The sequence below is a fragment of the Monomorium pharaonis genome, chromosome 2 (genome assembly GCF_013373865.1).
Source record: "Monomorium pharaonis isolate MP-MQ-018 chromosome 2, ASM1337386v2, whole genome shotgun sequence".
Lineage (NCBI taxonomy): Eukaryota > Metazoa > Arthropoda > Insecta > Hymenoptera > Formicidae > Monomorium > Monomorium pharaonis.
The window spans coordinates 26,559,146-26,570,021 of NC_050468.1; the positions used below are offsets into that span (position 1 = coordinate 26,559,146).

The window sequence follows — 10,876 nt, forward strand, 5'->3', positions numbered from 1 at the left end:
GTACTGCCTTATTGCTTACGGCCTATAGCAGACATTGAGCCAGTTCGGTGCGTGCTTACGATGAGCATTCGGGCGCTCCGGGTTAGTTTTTGGTCGCCTCTCTGCGATGACTGGCTTGTATGTTACTGCTACGTCGTCTGTATTGTAGACAGCTTGGCCGTAGATTTAGCGCTGTTACGACTAATGCCCAGTCTACAATGAGTCGTTGGTCGTTGGTCGTAAGAAATTTAACCAATTATGTTCGGTTATTCTTCTCTAAGATCAACTGTGATTGGTTAAATTTCTTACGACCAACGACCAACGACTCATTGTAGACTGGTCATAAAACACTCCATTGTAGATGGCTCTTTACATGCTCGATACCCTGCTGACTGCTTTATTTACTACCAGCACGACCTCTGATTGGCTTCTGCTTTTCTGCTTTCTGCCTTTCTGCCAAGGTGTGAATGCCTGAATGGTGGCGGTCACTGCGGTCAGTCGAGTCGCTCGAATCTTTCGGTCCCTTCCATCTCCGGTTCAGCCGGTTCAGGTATTGTCCGAATGTCTGAATCAGTGGCACCTAGCCAGAACAATTTAAAGATTGACACATAATACGATCATGATGAATATAATTTCTAATGAATTGCGATAACTTGAACCTATTAATATGAAGTTTTAACAATTTTCTTGGAGCTGAGAATCTTCAGAAGTGGATCGTCTGAAAAGTTTTTCACATTAATCTGTTCTGTGATCATTTTGAGGAGAAAACGATCTTAAAATGTACAAGACGTTATCAAAAACATTCGTACGCGAGGGTGTGAACATATTGGAACCCTTGAAATGCGCTCCGATACAACGACTACAACGAGGTCTGGTAAAAGATCTGGAGAAGGAAAGAGAGACAGGCAAAGTGACCAGCTTGAAACGGTATTGGTTCAGCAGGTACATAAATTACATCAAGAATTACGAACGCACGCTAGAGCAGAAGTTTCCGCGTACGATGCAAATGTACCGCGTGTTCAGCGTCGGCAGCAGAAGCGTATACACGGACGTGAAAAGGTTCGTCACCGCGATAAAGAGGCAAGGATCGAACGGGGTAGATAGCTTAACGCGGGAGGAACTGCAACTGATGCACACGATGCCGAGGGATCTGCGAAAGCTCTCGCCGTTGTTTCTACTGTCAGCCCTTCCGTTTACGAACTATATTATTTTTCCCTTAGCCTTGTACTTTCCACGTTACCTACTGACGTCGCACTACTGGACGCTACAGCAGAAGCTAGAATTCATGCTGTCTGAACACAAGGGCAGGCTGAAACACAACAGGCCGTTGTTCAGATGCATGCAGGCGGAGCTCAAAAGTATCAAGGACAAAGCACTCAGGATAAAGTGGCGAGATGCTATAGCTTGTTTGGGAAGTGGTACACATCCAACCACCAAAAATATCATAGCTTGTTCTAAGCTTTTTTCAGGTCCACCATATTCCCTTGATAATCTCAAAAGAAGACATCTGGTAAGCCTACCAGCAACTGCACTTTTGAATATGATTTTGTTCTTCAAAAGCTTATTGTGTACACACACACACACACACACTTACACACACACTATATATATATATATATATGCCTTTCAGAAAGAATTATTAGCGATACATGGTATGTCACTGTGGAGACCTTTCAAGAGGAAAAGACTGATGGAAAGGGGTATGTTAATATTACGAATGGATCACGCTATCTTGCGAGAGGGAGGAGTAAAAGAAATGTCTAATGAAGCGATGAGATGGGTAGATACCTTTTGTTAGTTTCATGACATGACAGTGTTGGGTATTAATTAAGCGATTAATTTATTTATTAATCGAAATAATAAAAAATTTTAAATATATGATTGTAATCAATTAATGAAATTGTCAAATTTAATTTTGTGATAAGTTTCCACTTGAGTAAAATAATTGATTAAAAATTAACAGGAAACTTAATCACGATTGATTTCATCAATTATTAATGTAAATCATTGGTTAAAAAATGTTTCTTATTAAATTAATATTTTTAGTCATATTTTAAAAATTATATTTACAATTTTTACGAACGACTACAAACTTATAGATTGTGTTTGTCATATCAAAAAATGTTTAAATTGGTATTAGTTGATAAATTATTTATTATATTTATATCAATATTATTTAGTTATCATTTAAAGCTATAAATTAGTGACTAAAACTTAATTAATAATTAATTTTTTAATTGTCAATAATCAATTATTTTTAACCCTCGGAGAACACATAGGGTCAATTTGACCCTTACCTCGAATTTGATTGAAAATATCTTGAAAGCATTTCAATTAGCGGGTCTGAAGCCTTCTACCTGTAGTTTGGGGTAACTACTATGTTAAGATGCTCTTTTTGTACAGCACAACACCTAATAGGTGTTGAGCATTATTTGAAGTCGGTGCAGAGTCATTCTGACCCTGTTGTGTATTAAGCGTCGGTTTTTCAATAGTGAGCACGATGGCATATAGTTTGCGGCTACGTATTCAGAATGCCTTAGTGTCGAGCAAGAATATTTCGATGGTAACAGTTCTTCTGAGGAAGATAATGTGTCAGTACAGTTAAACACTGACACATCGTATTCAGATTATAGTGAAGCCGACGATAAATAAGTTTTATCACAAGTCATTTAAATAATGAAGTATTCACATATATGTAATAAGAAATAAATTTTTCTAAAATTTTTTCACAAAAATGTTTGATTTTTTTTACCTTAAAAACCACTTTTATTACCTAACAAAATAAATCTTTTTTTTTTTTAAGGTACACTAAAGTACTTTTTTTAAATTCTACTACATTTCAAGAAGACATACGTAAATTTTTAGCCAGAAATATTTAAAAAATAAAAAAATGTAATTTTTTTCGTAAATTACGTTTTCAAAAAAATTTTTTTGTGAATTTTTTAAAATATGTAAATAATTCCAACAGCACTTTTTATTTATATCAATTGATTTAACAATGTTCTAAGTACGTCTGGAAATTTTTTCAAGCTGATCACACTCATCAATTAAAAATGGTGGACGATCAAAGTGTGTGTAGGGTCAGATTGATCCACAATGTTCTTCGTGATCGAAAAAATAGGTGTGTTCTCCGAGGGTTAATGAATTAAAAATTATAATTGTATCAATTATTAATATTTGAATTAACTCATTTGATTGATTAAAAATTTGGTATCAAAGTTCTATTTTGAGACAACTAAAAAATTTTAATCACTTGTTATAATGAAGAATTAAAATTTTAATCGTAACTATTAATCGATAAATTAATTTTACCCAACACTTTTTTACGGTATTGCAAGATACATAGGTTTTTAGTATAAAAGAATTTAATCACTTGTTCATTTAATTGTAATTTTTACAAAAGAGAAAACACTTATTTGTCATTTTTATACGATACATTAATAGATAAAATATATTACAAAATATACAGCATTATTTTATTAATTTATTTTTTAGGCATTATCCTTTAGAGGCGTCAATCCTGCAAATATGTCTATAGAAAGTATGAGAAGCTGGCTTGAACAATGGTTAATAGTATCGGCGTCTGTTAACCAAAATAATATATCTTTATTATTACACAGTCCTATTTTATTAGCTTATAATCATTCTACAAATTGGATTCTTATATATAATTAAAAAACTAACAAAAAAAAAGAATTTATTTTAGGATTTTTTAGGTTTTAAAAAACAATTTATTTTAATATTAATTTATATACAAAAAAATTCACTTTACAATTAAAAAATTTGTTAAATTACCGTCTAACCTTTTCCAATCAGAAATTTTATATTAATAAATTAATTCTATGTATATTTCATGGTTTTTTTATCAAAGTATATAAATTGATATTATTTATATTATAAATTCTTTACATTTATTTTTTGTGCATGTCATCAAATAATATATATACAAATAATGTATAAACTCAATTTTAATTTCCATGTAGTAGCTAAAAAAAGTTGTAACATTTTGTGCATATATAAGTAATAAAAATGTGAGTCTATATGTTTATAAATTACTACTTCATATAATATATATTTTATATAAAAATTTTATGAGAATTTCTAATACAGAGAGTGAATACAGAAATTAAAAATGCGAATTTAAGACCTTTTCTATTTTTAATAAAAAATATGAAGTTTAGTGTGTTGCTAATTAAATAAAAATGATGTATATGTTATTTTAACATGTTAGGGAAGCCAAAGAAATGTATGCAAATCTTATTTGTTTTCTCTTTATATAGTTTTATTTTTCTTTATTTAAATATACACCAAATATATATATATATATATACAAATTTTATTTGTGATTATATATGCATATAATACATAAATATGTCTCGTGTGTGTGTGTGTGTGTGTGTGTGTGTGTGTGTGTGTGTGTGTGTGTGTGTGTGTGTGTGTGTGTGTGTGTGTGTGTGTGTGTGTGTGTGTGTGTGTGTGTACTTGTCGCATTTACATATATTTTATATCTGTATAAAATCTAATTTATATGAAAACTTTTTATATTATGTACAATTATGTGACGTTATAAACTTCATTATTTCATAAGAAAATAAGGATCAATCTAATCTAAAAAATGATGAAATAATGAAAGAAATCAACTCTATTCCCATAAAAAAATTTCAGGCAGATCTGTGCTAGTTATCCTTCAAAAGAAAAGTATTAATTAAAAAATATAAAAGAACAAAATTGGCAATCGTACTATCTGTTCAGCTTGTCAATTGATGAATCTAAACAAATATTTTATAAGCTAGATATACATTAGATACTAATAAAGAAATATGAATTGAGTAATTTAAGTATTTATGTATTTCATTAATTTTTCATCATTCTCCTTCTCTTTGAATTTCTTAAATACTTTATCAAACATAAAATATACAATTATTCTTATATTAAAAAAAAAAAAATTGTAAGAAAACTTATTAATCTCTTAATTAAGTTGTTCCTTTGACATTTCATATGTTTGCATATGTAAAATGAAAATAGTTCAAAGATAACACATAAATATATGATAAAATTCTTTAAAAAATGTTTCATATCAAATATATTTGAAAAATTTGTGAAATAATAAATTATTATTTTTGCAATATATATATTTACAATATAATTTGTTATATAAATTAATATTTGTGATGTATTTATAATATATCCAAAATATAATCGATTGTTGGAGTAACAAGTGTTTTACATATACTTTGATACAAATACTTGATATAGTATATCAAGAATTCATATTTAGTTAAATATAAAAGTTACTTATTTATAATAGAATGTAATAATATATTGTTCGTTTTAAAACTTTAAATATATATATAAAATAGAAATTGATAATAAATTTCATTTAATTTTGAATAACTATATATGAAAGATCTCTAATTTCATGATAGATACGTAACAATGTTTAAAAATGAGATCTCCAAACACATATGCTTTGAATGAAATAATTGCCTTAATTTAATTTAATAATAATTACGATCTTAAATTAACTTAAAAGATTATCTACTAAAAAAATAATGTATACAAATATTAAAGATGATCAATAGGAATATAACTGCCAATAGAGACCTTCCTTTTTACATTACGATCGTAAATCGTTATCTCTAATTCATGTTGATTTTCTTTTATTAGAGATTGATTTTGTTTAATTTCATTAATGTTAATTTGCTTTACAGGTTCGGTCATTAGAATCTCTTTCTTTTTCTCAAAATCTTCAGATAAACCGTCGGTTATTTCATAATATCTTAATCTGCTTTCCGGGTTTGAGATCTCAGAATTACCTTCTCTAGCAAATGCAGCATGATATTTTTGTGTATCATGTGTTTTGCTTAAGTACTTAGCACTTTTTTCAGAATTAGAGGAATGTGATTTATGAGGATAAGGGCAACACTCACCTTTGCTGCAATTTCCCGACTTGTTAAATTCAGGACAAAGATACTCGTGACGTCGTTGGCACTATAGGAGAATAAATCAGTACTCTACATTTTACAAAATATTATTATAAGCCGTTGACTTTTTGCATAAGGCATCTGGTTAATACAATTAAAAGATCTTTTTTTATTTAATGTAATTAGAGCATCATTTTTTTTTCTTTTATATTTCAGTGATCTCAAATTTATATTTATACGGATCATATAAATCAATTATTACTAACTACAAAAAAAATATAGATGTTTATATTTTAACACATACTTTCTGCATATTAATGATCAGATAGTGGGTGCGTTCGGGGAGACGCTATTAGCGCTACCAGCATCAGTCCATCTTCATTACTCATTAAAAGTAGAACAAGGATAAACTGATGCTGATAGCACTAATAGCGTCTCCTCGAACACACTCATTATAAGTCCTGTTTATTTGCTACGAAATATTTCATATAATGTTATAATTAATTACTTGTAGCCCACAGGTTGTATATTTAAGATCTTTCATTAAAGGAAATTTGCATTGGTGTGTGTGTGTGTGTGTGTCTATGTGTGTAGGAGAACCCAGAATGGGACAGTACTATTATTTTCATTGTGTGTGCATGGTACCGCAACCGTGCGGAAAATTCGAACTGTTTCAACAGGTCGTGATAAAACTGAAGCAACTTTGTTGAATGTAACGAATTTTCAGCACGGTTGTGGCACCATGCAATAAAAATAATAGTACTGTCCCATTTTGCTCTGCTATCTCATTTTGCCCTGGGTTCCTTTATATAATGCAAATTAAATACCAAAATAAAAATAAATTATGGTAGATTAAATATTCTATATCTCAGTTAAAATACAAAAGAATGCAATTACCTTATTTCCCTTAGCACAATATCCTTGTAGAAAATCAATGCAAATTGAAGTATTTGATGAGACTTTAACATGAAGATAAGGGCAGGCATCTCTTGTACAACAGCCATCGAGGAAGTATTTGCATGTAGGCATCTTTTCAGGTCCAACATCGTGAGATAAAGTGCATTTGTTTAAAAAACATTTTCCTTGCAGAAAGCTAGATATATTTAAGAAACCACATAATTTAATACTTACTGTTTTGAATTTTGCCTTATCAGAAATAAATAATTTTATGACTTTTTGTATTAACGCATTCATTTTTATATTTACATATAATAATATATACAGAGATCAGCTTTAATATAACTAAGTTTTTGAAAAGATTGTTTTTAAAAAAGAAAATTGACAATATATAAATATTTGAATGTTATTATAGTTTATAAAAACACTTCAAAACTAGAATAACAATTTTATTTAAACATTGCAAACTTAAAAAAACTCAAATATAAAAGTAATAACTCATATTAATTAAACATTAATGTATTTTAATCTAACGAAATTTTAAATAATTCTACTTATGAAATAGAATTTATAGGAATGTTTTAAAAACGTCTTCATGTAAGATATAAAAAAGTAATAAAAATTGGAGTTTATTTAAAAAATTACACAGTGATCTTGATATGACTTTGATAATGGATAAATAAAAATTGCATGAGCAAATATAATTATAATATTTTTCTCTAAAAATTGAACAATTTTTGTTAAAACAGTTTTCCAAAAAATAAGAGCATATAATATAATTATGCAACATATAAAAAAACAGATGAGAATAGATGTATATTCAATTGTTTTAAATATTAACTCACTTTTTGCAGAGCGACACTTGTTTTTTATCATGCCGTTTAGGACATGCTCCATTTTTATGATTTGGACAAGATCCGAATCGTTGAAAAATTAAGCAAGGCTGGTTATTTTTGTGCATTTTATTCCGTAGGATTCGTATACTTCTTTGTTTCGCTTTGTTGCTAAAAGAAAAACCAAAAAGAGTTTTATTAAAAGTTCATAACAATAAACCCAGTTTAGTTCATGTTTAAATATATAAATATATAATAAGTTTATATATATTACTGTACCTGATACTATTTTTGTAAGTGGTTTTTGGAAATACATTGAAAGTAAGTCTTGTCTTGCTACCAATGTTTGTTTCTAATGTGCGATTTAAAACTTCTTTGCCTATTCGTCGTTTTTTATCATTAAGAGAAACATTAAGTTTATCGCTTTTTCCACTAATTGATCGCTTTCCTAAGTTTCCATAAGAAAATTAATAGATTATGTGTATGTATATATACATATACATACACGCATGCACACGCGCGCGTGCGCTAGCTCTGTGTGTGTGTGTGTGTGTGTGTGTGTGTGTGTGTGTGTGTGTGTGTGTGTGTGTGTGTGTGTGTGTGTGTGTGTGTGTGTGTGTGTGGGGTGCACGCGCGCGCGTATATAGCTATGTTATTACAGCAATTAAATCAAACATAAAACTACAATACACATACGTTTCAATAAAGAGTTTCTCCGAACTAATTTATTTTTGGAAGCTCTATAAACAATACCACCAATAGTAACAAGTTTCTTTGTGTCGTTTCTGTAATACAAATTCCAATTTCATAAGTTTTATAATTTATAAGATATAATAATATATGTTACTTACATAACTTTCGTTATTTCTGAGAGACCAGCTTCTTTAGTTTTTGACACATGTAACACAGTTCTATCTATTTTATATTTGGTCATTTTAGATTTATTATTAGATTTATTGATATTTAATTTTGATAAATTAGATATTTTACTTGTAGATGGTAACGTATTACTTATTAATGGCTTCAGTTTCATGACTTTTTCCAATTGTGTCTCAAATTTTTTATCTTTTAATTCTACATATTTTGATAATTTACGTTGGAACAGTGAAGAAGTTTTCAGTGAGTGTTTTGCAGGAGATACTCTAACAAGTTTTCTATGTGATAAAAGTACAATGTTAGAATTACTAGTCTTCTTCGGAGAAATCTTTCGATTATCGATATTCTTTATAAGTTTTAATCTCGAACAAACAGGTTGTTCAGTTGTAACTAATTCTTTAGAATCCGTCAACTTTTCTTTGGAAGAAGATAATTTCTTCAACAATGTCGGATTAACATATATAGATCTCTTGACATTTCCTTGCTCAATGTTATTCACATTTGTTTTTGCTGTAATTTTTGTAGTGCTTATATTATTTTGTAAGTTTTGATTTAAATTGGAAATGTCACGCATCATTTTTGGATTAACATGTATTAAAGGCTTGGTATGCATATTCGGATTGATATGCACAGTTGGTTTTTGTGGTTTAAAATTTGGATTAACATGAACATTTGTGGCAAGCAAACTTGAGTTTACATGTATGTTTTTAATTGAACACTCAGGTAATATTTTAGAATTCAAAGAGGAATCAGAAACCAGACTCTTTTGATTTGATTGAATGTTTGACTTAACAAATTTAAATTTTCTGCTGGAATTAGCCTTTTCACTAGACTGCAATATTATTTGCTTTTTCTGTTTATATTGCTCCTGTATACAACCTGTAAATACATATAAAACAATTAATAATGTACAGTAATTTTATATTGTTTATATTGAGCAATATAAAAAGTTTGCTCTATATCTTAATCTCCTATTGACAATTTTCTATGTATCAATAAAACATATATAAAACTTATTTTTAAAATAATTTTATAAAAATAAAAATTAATAATTATGTGTAAACAAACTTAAACCAAAACCAAGAAATTTTTTAAACTCATCATTTTAATCTTAATAACTTATTGTACATAAAATTTAGAACAAGTGCATTTTTCTATCAAGTTATAAGGTATAAAGAATATATTAATTAATTAAAAACAATATAACATAATAATATCATTGTTATGTTAATAGATTATAAAATAATTTGTTATGTAACAAATTTTTACTGATAAATTAATAATTTTCTTGCCATTATTTTTTTGTCGTTATATAGTTTCGTTATCAGTAATTTTGTTATTATTAGTATAGTCTGTTTTCGAGAGCTGTTCTGAACTAAAATTTTATTTTTGTTTTTAATATTAAAATGTTTTCTGTAACTTCTATAAATTCTGTCAGCATTTACATGTAGAAATAAACATGATCGATTAGAAATATGATGGCAGATTGAATGTAAAAATTGAACATGCTTCTGCAGAATCTGCTATTTTATAATTATTTGAATAATGTATTCAATTCAAATGGCTTTAAAATAATTGCCTGGTTTCTTATTTGACAATTAAATTATATGGACAAATGGACAGATTTTGCTACAAACACAGTTAATACCAATTTGTTGCAACATTGTGCTCGAATACATTGACAATTACTTATCAAACATGCAGCCAACATTTTGATCGGAAAATGTATTATCATTAAAATCTGAGAATCTTTTAATGGATAAAATTACACATTTACTTTTGACTTTTATCCAAATAATGGAAAATCAGGTTAATCTCGTTATTAAAAAGTTATAAGCTTACTTTTCAAATAATGAATCTCGTTCAATATGTTGACTTTTGTACTTGCAGACGTTGGAACTCCCATTTTCAGGATTTCGGTGGACGGATCGTAATGAATATCACGAATGTCTGTTTTCTTGAAACAAGATTGTATAGCCTTTGCACAATTCTTTTTTTCTCAAATTTTCTTATTGACTCCTCTTCACTCCTCTCTATTCACGCACCATCACTCACTCACTCACTCACTCACTCACTCACTCTCTCTCTCTCTCTCTCTCTCTCTCTCTCTCTCTCTCTCTCTCTCTCTCTCTCTCTCTCTCTCTCTCTCTCTCTCCTCCCTCCCTCTCTCCTTTCCTTTCCCACTCTAACTATCTTATGGCCGACGCACATGACGCACACTGAGGGTGTGTTCGGGGAGACTCTATTAGCGCTATCAGCATCAGTTTATCCTTGTTCTACTTTTATGCCTAGTCTACAATGAGTCGTTGGTCGTTGGTCGTAAGAAATTTAACCAATCACAGTTGATCTTAGAGAAGAATAACCGAA

The 10,876-nt window shown here is 29.2% G+C and overlaps 2 protein-coding genes across 2 annotated transcripts; one reads left to right on the forward strand and one right to left on the reverse strand.

Annotated features, from left to right (window-relative positions):
• Positions 1–409: 409 nt before the first annotated feature.
• On the forward strand, positions 410–3,672 carry LOC105830691 (LETM1 domain-containing protein 1). Its single transcript, XM_012670191.3, has 3 exons — positions 410–1,489; positions 1,610–1,759; positions 3,475–3,672. Exons 1-3 carry the CDS (start codon positions 758–760, stop codon positions 3,652–3,654), a joined length of 1,062 nt encoding a protein of 353 aa, XP_012525645.1. The 5' UTR covers positions 410–757; the 3' UTR covers positions 3,655–3,672.
• Positions 3,673–5,096: 1,424 nt separating this feature from the next.
• LOC105830690 (zinc finger CCCH domain-containing protein 3) lies at positions 5,097–10,589 on the reverse strand. The gene is made up of 7 exons (XM_012670190.3): positions 10,352–10,589; positions 8,485–9,388; positions 8,330–8,418; positions 7,913–8,081; positions 7,646–7,804; positions 6,801–6,996; positions 5,097–5,970 (listed from the first exon to the last, which is right to left on the reverse strand). The coding sequence occupies exons 1-7, from the start codon at positions 10,413–10,415 to the stop codon at positions 5,545–5,547; spliced, it is 2,007 nt and encodes a 668-aa protein (XP_012525644.1). The 5' UTR covers positions 10,416–10,589; the 3' UTR covers positions 5,097–5,544.
• Positions 10,590–10,876: the final 287 nt, after the last annotated feature.

What these genes read in the sequence shown, in the direction of transcription:
- LOC105830691 (XM_012670191.3), top strand. Translation starts at nt 758, where the DNA reads ATGTACAAGACGTTATCAAAAACATTCGTACGCGAGGGTGTGAACATA. An exon ending in ATCTCAAAAGAAGACATCTG is followed by an intron (nt 1,490 to 1,609) that starts GTAAGCCTACCA and finishes TATGCCTTTCAG; the next exon opens with AAAGAATTATTAGCGATACA. An exon ending in CTAATGAAGCGATGAGATGG is followed by an intron (nt 1,760 to 3,474) that starts GTAGATACCTTT and finishes TTTATTTTTTAG; the next exon opens with GCATTATCCTTTAGAGGCGT.
- LOC105830690 (XM_012670190.3), bottom strand. Translation starts at nt 10,415, where the DNA reads ATGGGAGTTCCAACGTCTGCAAGTACAAAAGTCAACATATTGAACGAG. An exon ending in TCAGAAATAACGAAAGTTAT is followed by an intron (nt 8,419 to 8,484) that starts GTAAGTAACATA and finishes TTTGTATTACAG; the next exon opens with AAACGACACAAAGAAACTTG. An exon ending in ACTTACAAAAATAGTATCAG is followed by an intron (nt 7,805 to 7,912) that starts GTACAGTAATAT and finishes TTTTTCTTTTAG; the next exon opens with CAACAAAGCGAAACAAAGAA.